The sequence below is a fragment of the Tachyglossus aculeatus genome, chromosome X4 (assembly GCF_015852505.1).
Source record: "Tachyglossus aculeatus isolate mTacAcu1 chromosome X4, mTacAcu1.pri, whole genome shotgun sequence".
Classification (NCBI taxonomy): Eukaryota; Metazoa; Chordata; class Mammalia; order Monotremata; family Tachyglossidae; genus Tachyglossus; species Tachyglossus aculeatus.
In genome coordinates, this window is record NC_052098.1 from 13,999,024 (window position 1) to 14,026,771 (window position 27,748).

Genomic DNA, 27,748 nt, shown 5'->3' on the forward strand with positions numbered 1-27,748 from the left:
CACCTATAAAACATTGGAAATATCTGAATAATCTTTCTCTAAATAGTTCTGTTCATTTAGTCAGTCTCTTCAGCAGGCTAAATCAAAATCCGCTGGGCTAGCCTATTTCCGTTACACCCCTTCCTTTCTATTCTCTTGCTATCCAGTGGCGATACCATTCAGCAGACAGCATTCTTGTGGAAAAATTTTGGATTGGAAAATACTGAACGCCTAATTAGGGAGGCAACGTGGCCTAGTAGAGTAGGACATGGGACTAGGAGTCAGGGGACCTGGGTTACAGACCCGGCTCTGAAACTGACTTGCCTTAACCCCTCTGTGCCTCAGTTTCCTCACCTATAAAATGGAGATGAGATAGCTATTCTCTCTACCTCTTAGATTGTGAACCCTATGTGGGGAAGTGACTTTCTGATCTGCTTATCTTGCATCTACTCCAGTGCTCAGCACAGTTATGGGTGTTTCCTCCATTAGAGTGCAAGCTCACTGTGGGTAGGGAAGGTGTCACTTCTTTCTTCTGTATTTCCCAAGCAGCTAATACAGTGCATTGCACCATGTAGGTGCTAGATAAATACGACTACTATTACACAGATTAAAGATTTATCCTTCTCTACTCACTGTCTACCTTTGGTGGAGAAATACCCATAGACTCTGATTCCCTAAAAAAGGGATTTTCATTTTCTGAATGTTTTCATGCAAGCCACCTAAAATGTAAATGTCTAATTCTTTATTATGTCTGGGTCGGCGAAGTAAACAAACCTCATCTTATTTTCATTAAAAATGACAGTGCTGACTGGCCTATTGATTGTGGCTTCTGGATGAAAGCACAAAGACAGTCTGTGTTCCAAAAAAAAAGTATAAGTGGCTTGGACATAATTGCTAGGTTACTTGACTTGCAGAAATTATGTTCTTATTCAGTTACTATAATAAATCCACAATCACACAACTAATGTTTTAAATAGCAACACATTCAGTCATCAAGAATCAAACCAACTACCAAGCCTTAAATCTAAAGTTCCGAGGGTGGGGAGAGTGGTGGAGTGTCAGATATGAAGGGGGAGGGAGTTCCAGGCACGAGGGAGAATGTGGTTAAGGGGTCGGGCAGTGAGACATATGAGACTGAGGTACAGAGAGTAGGTGGGTGTTGGAGGAGTGACGTTTGCAGGTTGGGTGGTGGTAGATGATTGAGAGCCTTAAAGTCGACTGTGAGCCCGTTGTTGGGTAGGGACCGTCTCTATATATTGCCAACTTGTACTTCCCAAGTGCTCAGTACAATGCTCTGCACACAGTAAGCACTCAATAAATACGATTGAATGAATAAATGAATGATGGAAAGGAGCTTGTCTTTGATGAGGAGGTAGCTACGCAACCACTGAAGGTTTTTGAGGAGTGGGGAGATATGGACTGAACGGATCTTCAGAAAAATGACTGGGGCAGCAGAGTGAAGTATGGACTAGAGGGGAGAGACAGGAGGCAGGGAGGTTAGCAAGGAGGCTGATGCAGTAGTCAAGGAGAGAATTAACTGCTTGGATCAGCGTGGTAGCAGTTTGTAGGGAGAGTTATGGGCAGATTCTCGAGTTGTAGTGAAGGTAGAACCGACAGGATTTGGGGACAGATTGAATGTGTGGATTTAATGAGAGAGATGAGTCAAGGAGAACGCCAAGGTTACAGGCTAGTGAGACAGGAAAAATGGTGGTGCTGTCCACAGTTATGACAAAGACAAGAAGAGGACAGGGTTTGGGTGGGAGGATGAAGAGTTCTGTTTTGGACATGTTTGAGGTGTCGGATAGAAATGTCCTGCAGAGAAAGAGAGAGATCAAGACTGGAGTGGTAGATAGAGATAGTAGGTGAAGCCGTGGGCGTGAATGAGTTCTCTGAGGGCATATATGTAGATGGAGAATAGAAGAGGGCACCCAGAACTCAGTCTTGAGGGACTTCCATAGTTAGAGGGTGGGAAGCAGAGAAGGAGCCTGCGAAAGAGCCTGAGAAGGAGAGGCCAGAGAGATAGGAGGAGAATCAGGAGAGGACAGTGTCAGTGAAGCTGAGGTCAGCTATGTGATACTTAGACACACTCCTTACATAAGATTGTGATAGTAGAATTAAAATGAGAATATAGTCCCTTAATTTAAAGGCTGAGATCAGCAATCCCTGGAATCCAAATCTCTATTTTAAAGTTAATGTTCTTTTTCATTCATCATTGTCTGTCACTGCTAAACACTAAAATATGATTTTAGATATGGGTGTGGATCAGCATATGGAAAAGAGAGTGATCCCTGAAAACGAACCTGCCAACTGAAAACATGGAATATTCCCTTTAGAGGGTTTTTGTCTTAAAACTGTCCCTGAGTAAAGAAGAGGTCTATCAAAGTTAAATATGGATAGTTTAAGTCCCTATCTAGCCTTCGGTTGTCAGACGATAGCTGTCTTTCCAACTTGCTGACTCAGCTGTGGTGAATTTGACCCATGGGTGTCAGTGTGTCTGACAAGGCCACACTAAGGCCTACAGTCCGAACCTCACCAGGGACACATAAAGATAGGCTTGCCAATTGCAGGACTGGTCCTGTAAACCTCTTGAAGCTTCTACTAAATGCTCTCCTTTCTGTTCCCCACCCATAAATAAACACTCCTTTTTAAAATGAAATACACCACATAGGTCTGTCTGCCACATTGTCTCTCAACATTCAGTTGCTATGCTTCATGGTCTGAAGCTGCAATTCACAGCAGTATAAATGTTCTCCTGTGTCCCCTCTCTGCCTTCAACCATCCTACTTCAGATCACCATTCAGCAGCTATTTGGAAATCCTGTTTGTCATTCATTCTCCACATATTCCACCTAGCAAAGCTGGGTTGAGGAAAACATAAGCTATGTAGCTGGGAGACTTCACTCCAGGACCATGTTATTTTTGATCTTGCCTTGCCAACTGATGTTAAGTTTGGCACTGAGGAAATTGGATGTGACTTCTGTGGGAAGCAGCATGGCTCAGTGGAAAGAGCATGGGCTTGGGAGTCAGAGGTCATAGGTTCTAATCCCGGCTCCGCCACATGTCTGCTGTGTGACCTTGATCAAGTCAATTAACATCTCTGAGCCTCAGTTATCTCATCTATAAAATGGGGATTAAGACTGTGAGCCCCACATGGGACAACCTGATCACCTTGTATCTCCCCCAGCGCTTAGAACAGTGCTTCACACATAGAAAGCGCTTAGCAAATGCCATCATATTATTCTGTGGTGGGCCCAGGTCCCAAAACCATTAAGAAAGTTGGACAACATTAGTCTCTAGTCCTTTGGTTTGGGTCAGGCAGATCAGAGGGATGTTTCAGTTTAATTAAGGAGATCTTCAGACAACCCCCACAGAAAAGTAGAGCAGAACTGTTCCCAGAAAATGATATCCTTCTCTTTAGACAAAATGGAGGGACCAGAAGGAGAAGACAAAGAAGCTTCAATGAAGCAGTGATAATCCAAGAAAGCATCTCACTCACAAGCCTGATACAGAACTGTTAATGAGCCAGAAACTAAAATGTATTGAAAAAATGTTAGGGAAGATTAAAAGTTAGATAAGATTCACGCCTGAGGTATCTTTAGTGATGCATTATGTAAAAAGTTGGAAGTCTCTGTCATGTATTGTAATTTTGGCACCCTGATGAATGTTATTTATACATTAATGTTTGAAGTAATCTTTACTTCTGGGTAAGAAGGAAGGCATAGTAAAACTAACATATAGAGATACACCCTTACATAGGGCTGTATTGAGTTATGATGGGAATGACTAGCTGGGTCTTGATGATAATAATAATAATGATGGCATTTGTTAAGCTCTTACTGTGTGCAAAGCACTGTTCTAAGCTCTGGGGAGGATATAAGGTGATCAGGTTGTCCCACGTGGGGCTCACAGTCTTAATCCCCATTTTACAGATGAGGTAACTGAGGTACAGAGAAGTTAAGTGACTTGCCTAAAGTCACACAGCTGACAACTGGCGGAACTGGAATTCAAACCCATGACCTCTGACTCCCAAGCCCGTGCTCTTTCCACTGAGCCATGCTGCTTGATGAGGAGTAAGCTCAGATATCTCTAAAATGGAGGACTACGTTGTATGCTGATCTTTCTATTAAATTTACTATCCTTTATTATAATAATGATGGAATTTATTAAGGGTCGAATCCTGTGCTAAGCACTGTGATAGATACAAGATAATCAGATAGGACACATTCCCTGCTTTACAGGGGCTCACAGTGGAAGAAGGAGGGAGAACAGAGATCTCGTTTCCATTTTACAGATGAGGAAACTGAGACCCAGAGAGATTTAAGTGACTTGCCTGAGGTAACACCACAGGCAAGGCGGGGGAGCCGGGACTAGAATCTGGGTCTTCTGATTTGTTCACTCATTCAATCGTATTCACTGAGTGCTTACTGAGTGCAAAGCACTGTACTGAGCACTTGGGTGAGTAAAATACAACAACAAACAGACACATTCCCTGCCCACGGTTCTATTCTCTTTCCACTAGGCTATGCTGCTTCTACTATTGTCTAAGATTACCGAATCTTAAGGTCATCTCCAACAGGATAAAATAACAACTTCATTCAGGAGATAACCTTCCCCCTTTTCTACCAATGCATACATTAAGCATCTTCAAAAGTACTTCATATAAAAATTACAGACTCTTACACATACATACTAAAGGGTTAGAAAACAAGTATTTAGAGATCTAAAAGGTATGGATGATTTGTAATCAGGCCAAGAATGAGTATAATAATAATAATAATGATGGCATTTGTTAAGCCCTTACTATATGCAAAGCACTGTTCTAAGCACTGGGTATGTGAAGTCCCTGACAGTATCTCTTACCACCTTTCTTTATGCCCAGATACCTTTGTTGCTAAGAGTGTAGACTGTAAGCTCATTGTGAGCAGGGAATGTGTCTGTTTGTTCCTGTGTTGTACCAAGGGCTTAGTACAGTGCTCTACACATGGCAAGTGCTCAATAAATATGAATGAATGAATAAGAGTCAAGAATTTCATACATGTATCTATGTGTGTGTGTCTGAGGTGGGGGGTACATTAGTGTATGAGAAAAGGTGAGGCACACTGTTAGATTCAGAGAACAGTCTATCACATGGGATGAAAGGATGGGGGTGGGATTATGCCAATAGTGCTAGAGAAGGCTTTCTTTTTTTCCCAAAGGAAGAAATTGCACAGAAATACTTAATGCCTTTATCTTCTGCTTCATTTACACTCTGAAGGTAGTGAAGGCAAGACTCTATTCCCTGTGTGACGACTCTGATTTGGGAACAGCAGGGTCACTTGAATCACTATCTTTTTCATGCAAAGGAGGAAACATTTACTTTAACAGCTGACCTACAAAACTCTCGATGAGAAAGAGCTCCAAGGCAGCACTTCCATACTAAATTGGACAAAAAAACTGTGTTCTCTTGCCAGAAGAAGGTCACTGGAAAGGAAAGAACATTTACCTTTTTGTATGTTTTCTCCTCGCTTTGTTTTCCACCAGTTGCATCTCCATTTTCAGTAGAAGACGACATCTAAGAGGAAAAATATGAATATGAAAGTCATTTGTATTTGAAAACAAAAATCATCAGAGCAGTTTATTATACCTTATTAGTTAAAATCTGGATTTTGATTAATTTTATTTTAAAATAAAAAAAGAAACTGATTATTTGAAAAATGGATGAACATTGCCATTTCTTCTTTTAAACATAACTGAAATTTTTTCTCAATAGAGTGCTATTGGAGAATTGGTTACCAGAATACCTTTGTGAATATTATTTTATTTAACATACTTGGAGGAAAGATGATGTGTGAGTCACATATATTTGTTATATCTTCCTTTCTAAAAACCCATTTGTTTCATATAGGAACAATGGGTGACTATGTAAGAGAAGCAGCTTGGCTTAGTGGATAAGCCATGGGCCTGGGAGTCACAAAGACCTGGGTTCTTATTCCTGCTCTGCCACTTGTCTTCTGTGTGGTCTTAGGCAAGTCACTTAACTTCTCTGTGCCTCAGTTACCTCATCTGTAAAATGGGGATTAAGACCGTGAGCCCGATGTGGGACAGGGACTGTGTACAACTTGATTAATTTGTTTCTATCTCAGCACTTAGTACAGTGCCTGGCACATAGTAAATTCTTAACAAACACCAGTAAAAAATGTAAGGGGATCTTCAGCACTTCCTTTGTTTAGAAAAATGTAATAAGAATAATAATTATGGCATTTGTTGAGCACTCACTATGTGACAGACACTGTTCCAAGTGCTGAGGTGGATGCAAGTGAATCAGATTGGCCACAGTCCCTGTCCCACGTGGGGTTTGCAGTCTTGATCCCCACTGTACAGATGAGGTAACTGAAGCACAGAGCAGTAAAGTGACTTGCCCAAAGTCACACAGCAGACAGCGGAGCCAGTGTTAGAACACATGACCTTCTGACTTCCAGGCTCGTGCTCTATCCACTATGCCATGCTGCTTCAATACACAGTAACTCTTCAAGACAATATACGATTCTTCCTACATTATTCCCAATATAATTTAATGTAATTATTCATTAGTTCTGGCATTCTACCAAAATGCTCAACGGGGGGTGGGGGTGGTGTGGTGTGGTGTGGTGTGTGTGTGTGTGTCTCTGTGTGTGTTTATCCACATCTTTTTAAGCTCCTTTACCTTCTTTGCTAAATGGGCCCAAATCTGCTTCGTGGGTTTAGAACACATGCATTAATTCTAAGGTGACCACAGGTTCCAATTTTTGGTGTCTGGCCCCAGAATTTTCAGGTCTGTCCCACTTCCCATTTTAGGTTCTGTGGGACAGTTTGTAGCCCTAAAAACTGGAAGAAAAAAGATAATCACCTGAGTTGCACACACAGCTCAGGTGGTCGGTGGGGCCACAAATGGGAAGGAGATATATATACCCACATTGGTTCACATCTCTCTTCCCTACTTAGGGGTGAAGAGGATTGGAAGGGGAAGAGAGAAGAGACGAGAGGGCATCCTGGGTCCACAGCTGTCTTTCCTGGACTTGCAGCCTCCCAATAAGTCCTGGGCCTAGGCTCTACTAACCCAGATTTTTTTTTTGTATCTGTTAAACGTTTACTGACAAGGTTCTAAGCACTGGGGTAGACACAAAGTAATGAGGTTGGATACAGACCATGACCCACACAGGGCTCAAAGTTTTAATCTCCATTTTACAGATGAGATAGCTGAGGCACAGAGAAGTGAAGTGACTTGCCCAAGGTCACACAGCAGACAAGTGGCAGAGTCAGGATTCAAACTCAGGTCCTTCTGACTCCCAGGGCCATACTCTAGCCACTAAGCCACGCTGCTTCTCAGAATCTGCCAGTGGCCACAGACACCAGAGTAGCCCAGCAGCCCCAATGAGGACACAATACAGAATGGGCCAGTTCATTTGGTCACAACAACCCAGAAAAAGTGACAAGTGGGTGAATGGGTCTATCCTGGACTGTGTCTCCTCTCGCTGGAAGCAGTGGAGGAACCAGATGAGTGCTTCCCTTGCCCTGCTGCTCCTACTCCTTTGTCAATCCCCCTTTAGTCCTGCCCCTTTTTCTGGTTCCACCCCTTTTGGGTCCCTCACCTACTCTCCACAAATCGGCCAGGTTTCCTGTCACCTTAACTGACCCCCTCTCAAATGCCTAGTGCAATACCATGAAGCATCACGGATGAGGATTTCCTGTTTTCTATATCTAGCCTCTGTGGTATTTTCGTGAGGTTTTTTTAAGCTTTGAAAACAGCTGCACACTCAACTTGAGGCTCATGAAAGACTTTGCCTGATCATCTTGAGAAGACCAAAAGGCCTCCCAACATATCTATGGCACCACTCTCTAGTCCATCCATGTGCCGCAGGTTCTGATGGGATATGATGGATGAGGGAAAGAAGGAATGTGTCATTTTCAGGTTAGAGATCAAACATTTCACTCAATCATTTGTCTGCAGTAGCAGCAGTGACCTATATGAGGGCTAGTTTGGAGGATGACTACGATAAGATGCATGTCTGATTAGGAGTAGACTGCACTCTCCGCCGATCAGCCCTCAGACTGTAACGTGTCAGTAAGACACATAGTGTAGTGGATGGAACATGGGCTTAGGAGTCAGAAAGCCATGGGTTCTGATCCCGGCTCCACCGTTTGTCAGCTGTGTGACTTTGGGCAAGTCACTTAACTTCTCTGTGCCTCAGTTACCTTGAGGGGGAGCCAAGTGAGCCCCCAGCCTGGCTGCCACCCCAAATTACCATATTCACTGGCACAGTCTTTCCACTTTTTCCCCACAATTTTTGTTACACTAAAATAAGGGTGGGGTAAGTACGGGGGTCGTTGAAGTATTAAGGCTAGCGAGGGGAGGAGGAGAAAGAGGCGATAAGGAAGAGGAAGGTAAGACCGCCCTGGTGACTACACTTCTCTTTTTCTGTCCCAACTGCTGCATTCAATAGGCACTCGATGAATTCATTTCCCTTCTCTGCCACCTTTTCCCATTCTCACCTTCCTCTGGCATGGTCCTCTAACACTGATTACAGTTTTGTGGTCCAAAAAAATAACTTGGCAGTGGGACCTAGAGGATAGAGCACGGACTTGGGAGTCAGAGGACTTGGGGTTCTAATCCCAGCTCAGCCACTTGTCTTGGGCAAGTCACTTCACTTCTCTGTTCCTCATCTAAAAAACCCTCCTACCATCCTAAAAAAACCCTCTCGACCCCACCTAACCTTCAAGTTATCGCCCCATATCCCTCCTACCATTCCTTTCCAAACTCCTTGAACGAGTTGTCTACACGCGCTGCCTCGAATTCCTCAACACCAACTCTCTCCTCAAACCCCTCCAGTCTGGCTTCCGTCCTCTACATTCCATGGAAACTGCCCTCTCAAAGGTCACCAATGACCTTCTGCTTGCCAAATCCAATGGCTAATACTCTATCCTAATCCTCCTCGACCTCTCAGCTGCCTTCGACACTGTGGACCACCCCCTTCTCCTCAACACGCTATCCAACCTTGGCTTCACAGACTCCGTCGTCTCCTGGTTCTCCTCTTATCTCTCCGGTCGTTCATTCTCAGTCTCTTTTGCAGGCTCCTCCTCCCCCTCCCAACCCTTTACTGTGGGGGTTCCCCAAGGTTCAGTTCTTGGTCCCCTTCTGTTCTCGATCTACACGCACTCCCTTGGTGACCTCATTCGCTCCCACGGCTTCAACTATCATCTCTATGCTGATGACACCCAAATCTACATCTCTGCCCCTGCTCTCTCCCCCACCCTCCAGGCTTGCATCTCCTCCTGCCTTCAGGACATCTCCATCTGGATGTCTGCCCACCACCTAAAACTCAACATGTCCAAGACTGAACTCCTTGTCTTCCCTCCCAAACCCTGCCCTCTCCCTGACATTCCCATCTCTGTTGACGGCACTACCATCCTTCCCGTCTCACAAGCCCGCAACCTTGGTGTCATCCTCGACTACGCTCTCTCGTTCACCCCTCACATCCAAGCCGTCACCAAAACCTGCCAGTCTCAGCCCCGCAACATTGCCAAGATCCGCCCTTTCCTCTCCATCCAAACCACTACCCTGCTCATTCAAGCTCTCATCCTATCCCGTCTGGACTACTGCATCAGCCTTCTCTCTGATCTCCCATCCTCATGTCTCTCCCCACTTCAATCCATACTTCATGCTGCTGCCTGGATTGTCTTTGTCCAGAAACGCTCTGGGCATGTTACGCCACTCCTCAAAAATCTCCAGTGGCTACCAATCTGCGCATCATGCAGAAACTCCTCATCCTCGGCTTCAAGGCTCTTCATCACCTTGCCCCCTCCTACCTCACCTCCCTTCTCTCCTTCTACAGCCCAGCCCGCACCCTCTGATCCTCTGCCGCTAATCTCCTCACCGTGCCTCGTTCTCGCCTGTCCCGCCATCGACCCCCGGCCCACGTCATCCCCCTGGCCTGGAATGCCCTCCCTCTGCCCATCTGCCAGGCTAGCTCTCTTCCTCCCTTCAAGGACCTACTGAGAGCTCACCTCCTCCAGGAGGCCTTCCCAGACTGAGCCCCTTCCTTCCTCTCCCCCTCGTCCTCCTCTCCATCCCCCCGTCTTACCTCCTTCCCTTCCCCACAGCACCTGTATATATGTATATATGTTTGTACATATTTATTACTCTATTTATTTTACTTGTACATATCTATTCTATTTATTTTATTTTGTTAGTATGTTTGGTTTTGTTCTCTGTCTCCCCCTTTTAGACTGTGAGCCCACTGTTGGGTAGGGACTGTCTCTATATGTTGCCAACTTGTACTTCCCAAGCGCTTAGTACAGTGCTCTGCACACAGTAAGCGCTCAATAAATACAATTGATTGATTGATTGATTGATTGATCTGAAACTGGAAATTAAGACTATGAGCCCCTTGTGGGACATGGACTGTGGCCAACCTGATTAGCTTGTACAGTGCCTGGCACAGAAGTGCTTAACAGATACCATATAAAAAATACCTGTTTTGCCAACCACTTCAAAGCCCTTCTCCCTTCAAAGCCCTACTGAGAGCTCACCTCCTCCAGGAGGCATTCCCAGACTGAGCCCCTTCCTTCCTCTCCCCCTCCTCCCCCTCCCCATTCCCCCCACCCTACCTCCTTACCCTCGCCACAGCACCTGTATATATGTATAGTGTTTGTATGTATTTATTACTCTATTGATTTATTTTATTTGTACGCACTTATTCTATTTATTTTATTTTGTTAATATGTTTTGTTTTGTTCTCTGTCTCCCCCTTCTAGACTGTGAGCCCACTGTTGGGTAGGGACCGTCTCAATATGTTGCCAACTTGTACTTCCCAAGCGCTTAGTACAGTGCTCTGCATGCAGTAAGCGCTCAATAAATACGATTGATTGAATGAATGTATATATGTTTGTACGTATTACTCTGTTTTATTTGTACATATTTATTCTATTAATTTTATTTCGTTAATATGTTTTGTTTTGTTGTCTGTCTCCCCCTTCTAGACTGTGAGTCCACTGTTGGGTAGGGACCGTCTCAATATGTTGCCAACTTGTACTTCCCAAGCACTTAGTACAGTGCTCTGCACACAGTAAGCGCTCAATAAATATGATTGAATGAATGAATGAATCTGTAAAATGGGAATGAAGACTGTGAACCCTATGTGGGACAACCTGATTACTGTGTATTTACCCCAGCATTTAGAACAGTGCTCGGCACATAGTAAGCGCCTAACAAATAACAACATTACTATTATTCATCTGTAAAATGGAGGTTGAGACTGTGAGCCCCACATGGGACAGGGACTGTGTCCACCTAGATTTGCCTGTATCCACCCCAGCGCTTAGTACAGTGCCTGGCACAAAGTAAGCGCTTAACAAATACCATCATCATTATTATTATTATTACTGCTGAGCGCAGGTATTTGAACTCCTGACCTAAATCAGAACACTAGTACTGGGTGTCCTTCGTTACCATTTTCTTGAACAATGAGGCCCTCAGAAAAAATAACTTATATACGGAGCTATCCTAATATGAGGAAAACATCTCCCTTCATTGGGAAGATCCCTGGTTCATGGTTTGGTTCCACCACATCAATCAATCAATGGTAATTACTGAGTGATTACTGTGTGCAGAGCACTGTACTAAGCACTTGGGAGAGTAGAATAAAACAGTTGGTAGACATGTTCCCTGCACACAAGTAGATGGTTTAATTTTAATGCTTTGAGTGCATTTGCTTTTAAAGGATATAATTTGAGTGTCCTTTTCTTCTTGGATTCTCCTCCTTTTGCCACATTAACAGTTTAAGAACTTTTCTGTTTTTTTTCTGACATGCACTGATGCTGTCAAATGTCAAGAACTGAGAAATAAATAGGCATTTAACTATGAAAACTTTGCTACTAACTCAACAAGCCCTGTTCTCCTTTCTGAGGTCCCTTGGGCACTACTGTACACCCACCGGTACTAAGGAGATGTAAATAATCTCCCTCTATCTCTCCCTTATTTTCCAAGAATCATTCTCTGTGTGGTTGCCTATTCTCCAGTTCCTCCCACCTGTCTCTCAGGAAGCTGAAGTGGTGTCAAGGGAGAATGAAGTAGAATGAGAAGCAGCATAGCCAAGTGGATAGAGCACAGGCCTGGGAGTCAGAGGACCTGGATTCTAATCCCAGCTCCCCCACTTGTCTGCTGGGTGCCCTTGGGCAAATCACTTCACTTCTCTGGGCCACAGTTACCACATCAAGCAGCCTGGCCTAGTAGATAGAACATGGGCCTGGGAGTCAGGTGGTCATGGGTTCTAATTCCAGCTCTGCCACTTGTCTGCTGTGTGACCTTGGGCAAGTCACTTAATTTCTCTGTGCCTCAGTTCTCTCACTTGTAAAATGGGGATTAAAACTGTGAGCCCTGTGTGGGACAGATACAATTATCTTGTACCTACCCCAGTGCTTAGAACAGTGGCTGGCACATAGTATGCGTTTAACAAATATCATAATTATTATTATCATTATTAAAATGGGGATTAAGACTATGAGCCCCATGTGGGACAAGGACTGTGTCCAACCTGATTAGCTTGTATCTACCTCAGCATGTAATACAGTGCCTGGCACATAGTAAGCACTTAACAAATACCATTAAATTAAAAAAATGAAGATGGGGGGGCATGTCCCTTAGCACATTTGCACAAAGGCATAAATTAGCATCCTTGTAATTACAGCAGGATGTGGTGAAGTAGGGTGGAGAGGGCATAAGGAAGGGTATTCTCTTCCTCTTACTTCTCTCACCCCAAATTAGGTCCACAGAGAGATCCCCCCCGACCCATGGATTTTGAACAGCTCATTTTCCTCCTGCTCCTGAGGCAGAATCTGGCTCAAGAAAAATAGGTGGAGCCTTTGTGACAACACTACTAGATTTCACCAAAAATATATGAGTAAGGTTCACATACCTTTTTGAACTAAACTGCAAATCATCTGGCACTGAAAAGGCCAGGGAATTTATTCATTGAGGCATTTGAGTTTATTTGCCAAGCTCCTATTAAAACAACCCCTCTCCCCCAACAAAAAATCATCATTATTCAATCGTATTTAATCGTATTTATTGAGCGCTTACTGTGTGCAGAGCACTGTACTAAGCGCTTGGGAAGTACAAGTTGGCAACATATAGAGATGGTCCCTATATGGATCCTCACTGTCTGGCCTCTCAATTAGAGATGTTAACGTTCATTAAGACTTTCTGATATTGGAATAGAGTTAAAGACCTTTGAGTCTAGATAAAGACTTAGGAGTTCATCTTACAAATAGTGAACCAAAAGGTATTCAGTGATGTGAAGGTTTAACTGTCCTTGGTTTCATATGCTATCTGCCTTGGGTACAATCAATAAATCAATCAATTAATCACATTTATTGAGCACTTAGTGTGTGCATAACATAAACACATGGGAGAGTACAATATAACAGAGTTGATAGACCTGTTTTAAGAAACACTATCACTCTTCGTTTCTTTATCCTGCACTGTCTTTCTGAGTGGCTATTCTTCCAGGTAATCCCATCATAATGAAAAGGCAGTTCAGTCACCACTGTACTGTAGAATAACAGTTTCTAACTCGCACATTTGGTCAAAAAACACCATCAGTATTTACCAATTACTGAGCAGATATTGTATGACTTCCAGAGCCCAGAAAAAGTACAGTTCACATTGAGGGGACTTGGGTTGTATGAATAAGAAACATGTCATGAAAACACAGACAACTTGAAAAAAACAGAGAGCTTTCAGCAGGAAGGAGTAATTGGAATCTAATTTCATTTTTTTCCCATTCTACCCTTTGGACCCGAATCATCGTAATCACCAAACCTAAATTTGTCATTTCATTTTTCTGTGATTAACTTGCACTAAGGCATTTTACAGTAATGCATTTTTTTAGGATTTTTTTCTTATAGTATATGCTCCTCGAGGGAAGGGATTGGGTCTACTAACTCTACTGTATTTTCCCTAGTACTGTATTTTGCTCTGCACACAGTAGATGCTCAATAAATACTACTGCTTGATTGATAATTTATTCTTGTTATTATATCAGTGCATTCACGTTTAACTGAGGCAGAAAAACCTTTCTATAATATTAATCTGCAACTTGAAAACCACTCATTTTAATGGAAAGTCCATTCGCACATATTTGGCTAATTTTTAAACTATTTTTTATTCTACGTTCTTTAAAACAACTGAATAGCTCACTGTAAAATAATGCATATTCTTAGAATATTTCATTCCTGTAGTATTATTCATATAGATAATTGAAATCATGGTATCATGCTGAAGGCTTAGTTTTTGAAAATACAGCAAACTCTTGATTTTCCAGCTCATCATCTGACTCACTGTACTTAGAAAACCAAACACCACAGATAATTATAAAGTGTGGATGCAGGACAAATCTGCCCTGGCACCCAACTCAATAAAAATTATATGCATTATATATAGTTTCAAAACACTAGTTTTTTTAACATTTTGGGCACACATTCATCATTTTAGTGCATAGATTAATAAAACAACTACACAGAGCAATTAGATGCAGTAATTTGAAGCAATATTTACTGAAAAATTGGCATAGATAATCCACAGAATAGACTGTGGATTAAAGACTGGATTATCTCACTCCTCCTGGGCAGTCTTGCATTTTCTCCTGCCTAGACTGTAAATTCATTGTGGGCAGGGAATGTGACTACCAACTCTGTTACCCTGTACTCTCCCAAGTGCATAATATAGTACTCTGCACACAGTAAGTGCTCAATAAATACAATTGACTGATTGACTGTACAATGAAAATATTCCTTTATCTCATGATTTCTACAATGTCTGAAAGTAAAAGAGTTCCTTTTGTCATTCAAGATGTTGTCAAAATCATAAAAAACACTTTTATAGGACAATAATGTTCATTATTCTGAAAGGCAATATTGCTATTCTCACATTTTACATCAGGGACATTGAAGAAGCATGGAAAAAACTACCAAAGTGCTGCTTCTTGCATTCCTTGCTTGGTAAAAGTGCAATTTTGCATTGTTGGGTCAGACTTGCTATAATGTTCTTAACCATGAAAATCAATAGATATGTGGTTACGGATATTTATTAAATTAGCAGATTACTCCTCTCTGCAGGAGGAGACTATTTAATACATATCTCGCCTTTCACCTATAAGCCTCTAGGCCTTTTTATGCCATTACCTCTGTCTTGCCATCTGAGAGAAACTGGGACATGGTAGGATCAACTGACTGATCCAACTGTACAGGAGTCGGTGGAAAGGTTGTGCTGTGGAATTCACAACTCTTGCTACTCCCCCATTATTGCTCTATTCCATTTCCCCCCCACCACCTCCTTAACCCCCATGAGAGCTTGCTGAAACACAGACACTGCCTTTTATAAAAATAATAATAATAATGATGAAGGCATTTGTTAAGTGCTTACTATGTGCAAAGCACTGTTCTAAGCGTTGGGGGGATACAAGGTGATCAGGTTGTCCCACATGGGGCTCACAGTCTTTTGAAATCAGAGATAGTACATACATCTCAAAGGGCAGAAACTGCAGAAGAAACACTTACTAAGGACGAGCACTTACAGCTGTTAGTCTACTCACTGCTCACTCAAACAGAAACCGGAGTGATAAAGCCTGACCTTTCCCTAGGGAAAGTACACCCTGATATTTCTCTGAGAAGCCAAACCAAAATTTCAGTCCTGCTAGGAAATAGCTACTGTAGAGCTATGAAGAAAGACATGTTGGGCATTTGTACTGATTTTGGGGGTGATAGCCTTAGTTCACCATTTTGTTGGGGAGGAAGAAAGCATGAGAAGACCTATCCAGAACATAGAAACACTTATTAAAAGGAGTGTGGGTTATTTTATCCAGGATAAAAAAAAAATCCCAGTTGGATGCAACCCTGGGAATGATGCCAAGATAAAAATGCTTGGGCTGAAGGTACAACACAACTCTGTTCAAGTAATGCAACTCAGGCTAAATTGTATAAACGTGCTATATACACATGCATCAGAATATATCTTTAAATTGTATATTATATATTTATACACACTGAATCACTAAAAGAATATGCACACAAGTATAGAAACATAACATATGTTATATATTCACACACTCACATAAAACAAATGTACGCAAGCAGTATATTTACATACACTTCCAAACACATGCTTTTTTTCACCAGTTTCCATTTAGAAATGAATGCCACCTGTTCACTATGAACTTGGATGGAAAATGGAAACCAATCAAAACAAATTCCAAGGCTCTGAACTTTTCTCAAAATACACATTAATCTGCTCTTTCAATGGTTCTTGAAAAGTGAATAAAATGGAAGATCTATAAATGATGGTAATAAAAGGCTCAGCAAACAAAGGGAATGTTTGAAAGCATTATTCATATACCTTTTCAAACAGAGCATTCACTACAATCAATAACAATAACTGTGGTATTTTTAAGCACTTACTATGTGTCAAGCACTGTAGATACAATCAGATCAGATGTAATACAGGTCCCACATGGGAATCACATGTATTTATTGAGCTCTTACAATGTGCAAAGCACTGTCCTATGCATTTGGGAGCACATACTAGATTTAGTAGACATGTTCACTTACAATCTAGTGGGGGAGACAGACATTAAAATGAATGACACGTGGTGAAGCGACAGAGTATAAGATATGCAAATAAGTGCTATGGTAGGGTGTGAGTACCTAATATTTAGGTGAATTGGATGTAGCAGTTGGAGTGGGAAGAAGGTGGAAGGTGAGAGATTAATTATGGAAAGTTTCCCAGAGAGGTGGCTTCCTCTAGACTGTAAACTCCTTGTGGGTTGGGAACATGTCTACTAACGGTGTTATACCATACTCCCCCAAGGGCTTAGTACAGTGCTCTGCGCACAATAAATATGATTGATTTCAGAAGGGTTTTTAAGATGGGGAGAATGGCAGTTCTCTGGGTGTGAAGGGGGAGAGAGTTCCAGACAGAAGAAAGGATATGAGCAAGAAATCGGCAGTGTGAGAGACGAGAACAATTTGCAGAAAGTACGATGTGAAAATGGTTCTTAGGATTCTGCTGTATTCAAACTAAGGGAACCCATATCCTATCCCCTATTCCATAAAATATCACTGTTGCATTATCATTTCTTCTGTTCCAACTGCAAAGAAAAAGCAGGTGGCCAAACAGAAACATAATGCTTCCTCTATTTATTAATAATAATAATCATGGTATTTGTTAAGTGCTTACCATGTACCAAGAACTGTTCTATGCACTGGGGTAGATTCAAGATAATCGGGTTGTCCCACATGGGGCTCACAGTCTTAATTCCCACTTTACAGATGAGGTAACTGAGACACAGAGACGTTAAGTGGCTTCCCTAAGGTCACACAGTGATAAGTGGAGGAGTCAGGATTAGAACCCATGTCCTCTGACACCCAAGCTCACGCTTTTCCGCTAAGCCACACTGCTTCCCATATTAATGGTTGCAGTCTTTAAGAAGTGCTGTGTAGAAAGTTTTTACATTTTTTTAAAGGTTAAAATTAGGGTTACATAGTCATAAACGCAAGTACATTTGTTAAACCCCACTCTCCTTGGAACTATTAATGTAAAGCAATGTCTGGGAGTTGGGTACCCTGGAATACAAAGGGGGGGGGGGGGGGGGGGGGGGGGGGGGGTGTGTGTGTGTGTGTGTGTGTGTGTGTGTGTGTGTGTGTGTGTGTGTGTGTGTGTGTGTGTGTGTGTGTGTGTGTGTGTGTGTGTGTGTGTGTGTGTGTGTGTGTGTGTGTGTGTGTGTGTTGGGGCAGGGGAGGGGCGTTTACATAAATCACTGAGTGCCTAGTATGTGCAGCACTAGGGTAAGTGCAATAGAAATAAGTGATGGAGTCTTAAGTGCCCTCTCTCCCTTCTTCCCTCCTTTTCCTTCTCCTGTTGCTCCCTTCTCTCCTTACTGCTAAATTTAATTCCCCAGCTTAATATAGCCTATCCCCTATTCTGAAGTTGCAAAAATTATGCAAAAAGAGGGGGGCAGTTTTGCTAGTAAATACGGTAACTCCCCAAATCCAAGGTATGTTCCTGCTCTCTAATGGGAGAAAGGCCATAAATGTGGAATACTTTGCTCATGGTGCTAAATTTCTATTTCACTTAATTCCATTTTGTACTCCTTCCATTATAGTGAAAATACGCTGGGTATTTGTCAGTAGTAATGTAGCAAACCTGGTTAAACAATCAATCAATGGTATTTACTGAGCGCTTACTATGTGCAGAGCACTATACTAAGCACTTAGGAAAGTACAATTCCACAGAATTGGCCGGAACTTTCCCTGCCCACAACGAGCTTATGGTCTAGAGGGGAAGCATTTGAAAATAGATGAATAGCCATACAAAAACTTTTTGAGGTTTTTTTTTTTTAAGGTGGATAATAAGATCATGGGAGCCAAGTCAACAGTCAACAAAAAAGGCTGTCAGGCACAAATCTACTTTATCTATGAAGCAAATTCAATATTTGCCCAGGGTCAAATGCCTTCAGGGGCCTATTGCATCTGCCTAGTCATCATCATCATCATCATCAATCGTATTTATTGAGCGCTTACTATGTGCAGAGCACTGTACTAAGTGCTTGGGAAGTACAAATTGGCAACATATAGAGACAGTCCCTACCCAACATTGGGCTCACAGTCTAAAAGGGGGAGACAGAGAACAAAACCAAACATACTAACAAAATAAAATAAATAGAATAGATATGTACAAGTAAAATAAATAAATAGAGTAATAAATATGTACAAACATATATACATATATACAGGTGCTGTGGGGAAGGGAAGGAGGTAAGATGGGGGGGATGGAGAGGGGGACGAGGGGGAGAGGAAGGAAGGGGCTCAGTCTGGGAAGGCCTCTCAGCAAACTCTCCTACCCACCACTCCCTTACAGCCTCTTCCTATAAAAAACAGCTCTAGCAGGGTGTGGAAAAGGCAAACTGTAGAGATCTTATGGTTGCCACTGTTTGTCCATGGTCCATGAAGCAGTGTGGCCTACTGGACACAACACGGGCCTGGGAATTACAAAGACCTGGGTTCTAATGCTGGCTTCGCCACTTGTCTGCTGTGTGACCTTGGGTATGTCACTTCAAGCCTCAGTTACCTCATCCGTAAAATGGGGATTAAGACTGTGAGCCCCATGAGGGACACGGACTGTGTCCAATGCAATCACCTTGTACCTACCCCAGTGCTTAGTACAGTGTCTGGCACATAGTAAGTGCTTAACAAATACCACCATCATTATTATTACTGTTATTATTATTCTGGCTCTGGCCATAGTACAACAAACACTGAGATGAGCAAAAGGAGAGTAGTACCATCTTGTTCCTATGATCACTAAACAGCAGTTCATAGGCCCCAACTTTGGTCTCAGGAATCAAATTATTAAAGCATTCTCTCCCCGCTTCTTCCTCAGCTTGATCCAGACCCAAGAGTGAAATACCCATAGATCTCTTTTTCCCCAGGGGAAAAAGAACTGGATGAAGGCCCTAAGAAATGCCACGCCCCATCCACCCCAATCTTCTGTCCTCAACGGGGACAACAGGATGCTTGGAGGAATATTATGATTGGTTGCCTGCTTTGACATCCATTTTAATGGTTTCGGATGCACCATCTAATATCCCTAACCTTCCCCTCTACATCCCCAAATTTCACTTTAATGACTTATTATGGACTTTTCATCCATTAATTTATCTAAATTCCTCTTGAACCAACCTGACACTAGCAGACTAAGTGCAAAGCTGAATTAACATTTCCACTCTTCGGTTTCTCTCCAGGACATTGCATGTGGGCCTAGACTTCAATCTTAGTCTAGCCTAATATTTGACTTTTAATTTAATCACCTGTATCATTCTTTTCTTTTTGGCATTTTCTTATTTGGTTTTTATTCTTCATTTTCAAGAGTAAGTACTTGAGGGAAACAGGTTAATTGAATTTACTACAGTATTTGTTTTTAGGGCTTTGGTGTATAAAACAGAGTGGGCTAGTAGATTTAGTAATAACTGGGAGTCACAAGATTGAGTTATAATCTCAGCTCTGTCCATATGGCATTTATTTAACTTTTCAGTGCCTGTAAGCCTGTAAAAAATGGGCAGATTCAGTTGTGGAAACAACCTTAAGATCATGAACTAAATGAAATTGATCAGTGGTTTTTACTGAGTGCTTAGTGTGTGCAGAGCACTGTACTAAGCACTTGGGAGAGTACAATCTAACAGAGTTGGTAGACGTGTTTCCTGCCCACAAAGAATTTATAGTCTAGAGAGGGAGACAGGCCTTTAAATAAATTGCATATATGTACATAAATGCTGTGGGTCTGAGGGTGGGATTAGTATCAAGTAATTAAAAGGTACAGATTCAAATGCATAGACAACACAAAAGTGAGAGCGAGTAGGTTAGTAATGGAAGGCTTCTTGGAGGTGTGATTTTAGTAGGGCTGCTGCAGTAAAGATAGTGGTAATCTTTAGGATATGGAGAGGGAGGAAGTCCCAGGTCAGAGAGAGGATAGGGGCAAGGGGTTAGTGGTGAGCTAGATGGGATCAATTTACAGTGAATAGGTTGGTGATAGAGTAACAAAGTGTGTGGGCTGGGTTGAAGTAGGAATTCAGTGAGGTAAGGTAGGAGGTGGTGAGCTGATTGCGTGTTTTATAGCAGAGAGTAAGGAGTTTCTGTTTGATGTGGAGATGGATGGGTAACCACCAGAGGTTCTTGGGGATTGGGGAGACATGGACTGAATGTTTTTTAAGAAGAATGATCCAGGCAACAGAATGAAGTATGGACTGTAGTGGGGAACAGACAGGAGGCAGGGAGGTCAGCAAGGTGGCTGATGCAGCAGTAGCAGTTTGGATGGAGAGAAAAAGACAGATTTTAGCAATGCCAAGAAGGCAGAATCAACAGGATTTGGGGACAGACAGAATATGTGAGTTGAATGAGACAGATAAGTTGAGGATAATGCCAAGGTTACAAGCTTGAGAGACAAGGAGGATGAGGGACGGCCAAAAGTGTTGGGAAAGTCATAGGGAGGACAGGGTTTGGGTGAGAAGATGAGTTCTGTTGCGGACATGCTAAGTTTGAGGTATCGGAGGTATATCCAAGTAGAGATTTTTTTAGATATTAGACCCAAGTAGAGATGAAATTAGACAATATACTAACAGAAAGTCAACGAGTGACATTGCTTCTCCCATTAGCTTTTCGTGAGACTATATGTCAGAGTTCTGAATGCATTTCATTTCATGGAGAAATGAGTAACACAGAGAGGTGATGGGAGTCATTTAGACGGGATGGGAGTCATTTAGGTTAACCATGGCCAGTAACAAATTAGAGGGAACATGAAGATATTTTTCAAACCTATCTGCAAAGCTTAGCTCACTGCTGAGAAAAACAAGTCATAAAATGGTTGTAAACATTTTGGTAGTATGAAGAGCGATACATACCCAAGATAATATGAATAGCAGTAATATCAATCGATGATACTTATTAAGTGCTTACTGTGTGCACAGCACTGTACTAAGCCCTTGGGAGAATACAACACAATAGAGCTGGTAGTCATGTTTCCTGCCCACAACAAGCTTATAGCCTAGAAGGTGAGACAGATATTAAAATAAATTATAGATGTGTTTGTAAGTGCTGTGGGGCTGAGAGTGAGGTGAATATCAAGTGCTTAAAGGGTACAGATCCAAATGTAAGTATTAGGAGTAATAATAGAATTCATTAAAGCATTTACTGTATGCAGAGTACTATATTAAGTGCTGGGGAAGAATTTACCAATGGGAATTAGACATGGTCCCTGTCCCTCAGGGGTTTCACAATCTATAAAAATGATTAACACATATATCGTTAAGTATAGTCATCAAATGTTGAAACCCCCCCAACCCCAAATCACAACAGTGGTGACAGTATAAATGCTTAGTTCAGCACTCTATACAAAGTAAATGTGCAATAACTATTACTGATAGATTGATTCTTTTTAATGGTACTTGTTAAGCATTTACTATGTGCCAAGCCCTGTTCTAAGCACTGGGGTGGATGCAAGTTAATCAAGTTGAACAAAGTCCTTGCCCCACATGGGGCTCACGGCCTAAATAGGAGGGAGTAGAATTGAATTCCCATTTAAAGTTCAGGTAACTGAGGAACAGAAAGTTAAATGGCTTTCCCAAGGTCATGCAACAGACATGTGGTAGAGCCAGTATTAGAACCCAGGCCCTCCGACTCCCAGGACCGTGCTTTTTCTACTAAGGTATGCTGCTTGATTGATTGACCAGTGGAAGCAGTATAGCCTAGTGGAAAGAGCTCAACACTTTGGAAGTCAAGTCTCCCCCTAGACTGTAAACTTGTGGGCACGGAATGTGTCCGTTATATTGTTGTTTATACTCTCCCAAGAACATAGTATAATTCCCTGCAAGCAGTAAATGCTCAATAAATATGACTGATTGATCAGAGTTCTTATCCCATATCTGTCACTGGCCTGTTGTGTGAACTTGGACAAGGCACCTTAGCTTTCTGGGCTTTGGTGTCTCATCTGTAAAACCGGGGTTAGAAATCAGCTCTCACTACTACTACAGTGCTCTGCACACAGTAAGCGCTCAATAAAAACAACTGAATGAACTACCGCTTAGATTACAAGCCCCATGTGGAACGGGGACTGTGTCCTATCTGATTATATTTTATCTACCCCAGTGTTTAGCATAATGTAAGTGCTTAATAACTATAATTACTATTCTTAAGACTTGTTGCATGTATGGTACTAACTGAGAAAAGAACAACACAAAGAACTTATGCATTTCCTGCCAATAATGATAATAACATTCGTTAAGCACTTACTATGTGCCAAGCACTCTATTAACTGCTGAGGCAGATACAAAATAATCACATCAGATTATTGAGAAGCAGTATGGCTCAGTGGAAAGAGCACAGGCTTTAGAGTCAGAGGTCAAGGGTTCAAATCCCGGCTCCGCCAATTGTCAGCTGTGTGACTTTGGAAAACTCACTTAACTTCTCTGTGCCTCAGTTACCTCATCTGTAAAATGGAGATGAAGATTGTGAGCCCCCCATGGGACAACCTGATCACCCTGTAACCTCCCCAGAGCTTAGAACAGTGCTTTGCACATAGTAAGTGCTTAATAAATGCCATCATTATTATTATTATCAGATACCGTTCCTGACCCAAATGAGGCTCACAGTGTACGGGGGAGGAAGAACAGGTATTGAATCCCCATTTTATAGATGAGGAAAGTCAGGCACAAAGAAGTTAAGTGACTTGCCCAAGATCACCCAGCAGGCAAGTAGAAGAGCTGGGCCCTCTGACTCCCACAGCCATGTTCTTTCCACGGGGCTACAGGTGGGGGTGGGGGACAGGGGGCTGGGAGCTTCAGGAGAGAGTTCAAGGTTTGGAAACGTTAGTCGGGGTTGTGGGCCTGGGCATCAATGAGAGAATAATAATAAAGTTGTTGACAGGTAAACAGAGCTGAATCGGTAATGGCAGAAGTTGGACCGCTGCCTGGTTTCCTGCCAGCTGTATTCAGCCACACAGGAGTGGAGGAAGTGGGTGTGGAGGTGATCTGGCCTAAGGGATTCGTGGAAAAAGAGTGACAAAAGGATGGGGGGCAAGTGAGTTGAGACTGGTGGAGAAGGCAAGAAGGCACCCCTACCCACCTATCTAGAAGCAGCATGGCATAGTGGCTAGAGCATGGGCCTGGGAGTCAGAAGGTCATGGGTTCTAATCCTGGCTCCATCACTTGTCTGCTGTGTGACCTTGGGCAAGTCACTTCACTTCTCCTGCCCTCAGTTCCCTCATCTGTAAAATGGGGGTTGAGACTGTGAGCCCCACGTGGGACAGGGACTGTGTCCAACCTGATTGGCCTGTCTCCACCCAGTGCTTAGTACAGTGCCTAGCCCAGAGTAAGCCCTTAACAAATACCATCATCATCATTATTATTATTACTTGCTTGCTGTACTCCATGACCCTAGCCGCAGAAAAATGACTAACGGGAAAAAAAAGCACGTGAGTGGCACCATGCAGACTACTGGCACGATAATCAATTCCTTCCAGCAGCTTCTCTGAGGACAGAGGCTCATCCATTATTTTGGGAGAAGCCATGTTCATCATCATTATCAAATTGTCAACTGATAGCAGTGGATATGATTGGAGTTTATGCCTTTGATAAAACTTTACATATCAAATGATTCAGCCACCACTACCTGTTGGTTAGCAATTTCCATTTTGTAGATGGGAAGCTGAGAAGACTTGATTGTTGCTAGGGAATGCCTCTCAGAGTCTTTCAAGGATGACAGCATTAGAGTGTATTCCCACCGGTGACCCTAGCAACAATGTCACCTCAGTTTACCCATCTCTAAAATGAATACTGCAATCCTACTTATCTGTCCGAAGAGTTGTTTCAGCTTGTCAGATGACAGCAAAGGAATATCATAACTTCCTTTTTCTTAGAAAATGTAGAGTTTCATATACACTAGACTGTGAGTCTGCTGTTGGGTAGGGACCGTCTCTATATGTTGCCGACTTGTACTTCCCAAGCGCTTAGTACAGTGCTCTGCACACAGTAAGTGCTCAATAAATACAATTGAATGAATGAATGTACAGGTCATGACAAAATATAGGTCATGATTTTGTGATATTTTCATACTTCTAATTTAAACTGGAGCAGAAAGATTCAAGGAAGCCAAACCTCCCCCTTTGCTTAAACTAACCAGTATGTGGTTAACTGGATAATTGTTCTTAACTAACAGCAAGCTCAATTATCTGGGTTATTGGGGAATTCACTGGGGAAGAGGTTAAGCATGGATAAATTTAATTCATAGATAATGCAAAAATTTCCATTTTAGCCAATGCTTTTCACCCCAAACCTTGAACTAGAGCAAATAGCAAATAACAAACTAACCCTCCACTAGTGGGGGTGCCAGAAAAATGCAAAAAAAGGCAGGCAGCAAAAATGGGGAAAGAGAAAAACAATGGGCTTGGATACAACCCAGCCTTTCTTCATAATAATAATAATGATGATGCCATTTATTAAGCCCTTACTATGTGCAAAGCGCTGTTCTAACCTCTTAGTGACTGTCCTCTGAACCCTAACGAGACCTAAACTAGAACGGACTCTAATTCAGTGATTCTCAAAGAATATTTTGTGGTGCACAGCTTCAAAATTTTAAGCCACACTCTTTCAAAAAATTAGACTGACAAGAGATTAAAGCAGAAGGAAACTAGACCAAAAAAGAACCAACTAAAATATGTGAAAAATGAATTTTTCAGAAGAACATGTGTTATTTTTCTTATTTTTGTGGGAAGCACTAAGTAAAAGCAAAATCAATTAATTGTTGGTGGCTTCAGATGACTACCACAGACACACAGGAGAATCAATGCTTTGGAAAGGGAATGAATAAAATGAAATTTTTGACATGTGTAGTACCTGCAACGGGATTCAAATGTGGTTATTTTGGAAACATTAGGAACCTGGGGAACTTTAGTATAGAACTGGGAGCAAATGACATACTGCAGGCTTTTTACATGGCGTAACCCTCAAATCCAAATAAACAGATAAGAACGTCTTTGAGGGACTTCATTACAAATTCTATTTTCATTTCAACTACCCCTTTCACGTGCATTTGAGGGATCATAACTGATTCCCCAGAGATGGGCCTAATTGCTTCCTCCTGTCAGCAGCTGGGGACTGTTTCTGGAATGCCCCCAATATGGAAGAGCTTCCCTCAGAAATGGGGTCCTGCATTTTAAAAATCATTTTGTTTTATTTTAAATGCCTGAAATTCATTGTCCATTTTGAACCCGGAAAAGACTTCAGGGGAAAAAGTGGTCTACCTACCAATAAAGATACAGGTAAGGGGAAATCCAGAAAGGAATGCACTAGGTCTTTCAATACACCACAGGACTGCATCCAGCCTTCTTTTTTAGAATCTCAATCTCCATAGACTTCCAGTTCTTCTTTGGTAAGGAGAGGGTTCAGGAAGACCTCCAAATTGGGAGCAGAGGGCATGAAAACTGGCAGAGGTTTCTCTCCACAGGTTGAGAGGATCAGTTTCCCCAGCTTAGGAGAGCTCCAGTGGCACATGGTCCCAGGTGAGAGTACTGGTGGGTTCCTGGTAAGGGTATTCACTAGACTGTGAGCTCCTCGCTAGATTTTAAGCTCCTTGAGGGCAGAGATCATGTCTACCAATTCTACCTGCCAAGAGCTTAGTACAGTGCTCTGCGCATAGTAAGTGTTCAGTAAATGGCATGGATTGATTGGATTGACTGGATATCGTGTCTTGTGATATTGTGATTGGATTGACTGTCTTGTGTCTTGTCTCTTTGGAGGGTGATTAATCATGGTGCACATGACTCCAAATTCTTAAGGTGACCTGGATACACCAAGCCTGCTTCAGAGTGGGTAACCTGGGGCACGTTGCTGACCTCCCTGCCTTTTGTCTCTTCCCACTCCAGTCCATATTTAACTCTGCTGCACAGATCATTTTTCTTCAAAAATGTTCAGGCCATGTTTTCCCACTCCTCAAGAAACTTCGGTGGTTGCCCAAACATAAACTCCTTGCCATTGGCTTTATGGAAACCAACTTGCATGTTGAACTTAGATAAAGCATGTAGTTGGCCTGGTGAAACGTGACTGGAAATAGAATTGAAATTGGGATGTGAAATATATGGAAACCAGGCCCAAAATACGATGAAAATACAAATGACTATTGAGACAAAATTCCTAAAGAGTGCCAACTTGAATCCAATGCACTCAATAAAAATGATCAGTAGGATTGTAACTTCTCTCTAATTCTAGCCATTTTTCCTTGAATGATCTGGGATATTCCTTCTTTTATTTCCATTATTTTATTAGAATAGCTCCTAGGCTGAAAACACATAAAATTAAAGATAAGTGCAAAAATGATTAATATCCAATCATTTTCAATGCATTTACAAGGGATGACACTACTAAACAAAGAAATAAGTATTACTTTTTTTGGTTCTGTTGGTTCCTTTATTTGAAAGACTTTAAAAAAGAAGCCCCTGACTACTTGCGAAGCTGAGGATCTGATTTCAGTAAAATGCTTAAAAATAAAGTGTCATTTTAATAGCATTATATCTACAATTTTCCACCTTAATATCTGTCCAATTTAAGCTTGCTTCAAAGTGTATCGGCACACTGCCCTTGGAAACAATTTTTTAAGCAATGGCACATTGGATGATTTTGAGATTACCCAGCTAATATCTCCAAAACATGGAGTGGCCCAGTACATTAAATTCAATATTGGAAATGGAATTTGTAGAGTATAACCTCAGCTCTGTGAATCACTTACTGAGTCACAGCAGCTAAACCACATAGTCTCTTTGTGCCTTGTTTTTTAAATCTGGAAAATGGGACTAATAATGCCTCTCCCATCTGATTGACAGGTGTGTTATGAAAATCACTGCAAAGCACTCTTCTGAAGCCTGTCGGCACCCCAACAAGGAACTAAGGCCATAGCTATTGCAGTCCCTTGTTCAGCCTGTTTCCTAGGTACAGAGATTGAATGAGCTTGAGTCTCAATATTGAAATGCACATGGCTTTAATGTTTTATCTGGAAAAATAATTCAGGTATCCCAGAAAAAAATAAGATGAATTTTGACTTTCATGACTTTCCATGAATTGTGGTATTGTTAAGTGCTTACTCTGTGCCAAGGACTGTGCTAAGCAGTGAGGTAGATTGAAGATAATCAGATCAGACACAGTCCCTATCCCACATGGGGCTCA

At 42.1% G+C, this 27,748-nt stretch overlaps 1 protein-coding gene across 7 annotated transcripts in view; it reads right to left on the reverse strand.

Moving 5' to 3' along the window:
• The window catches only part of PIP5K1B (phosphatidylinositol-4-phosphate 5-kinase type 1 beta), a 353,976-nt gene that overhangs the window by 148,997 nt on the left and 177,231 nt on the right, over nt 1-27,748 (reverse strand). For all 7 annotated transcript variants that reach the window (XR_005456606.1, XR_005456604.1, XR_005456605.1 and 4 more), the window contains one exon: nt 5,461-5,529. Coding sequence is in view for 2 of the 7 variants with exons in the window: in XM_038769761.1 (XP_038625689.1) it covers nt 5,461-5,529 (69 nt within the window). In the remaining 5 variants the exon portion in view is untranslated. The remainder of the gene's footprint in view (nt 1-5,460; nt 5,530-27,748) is intronic.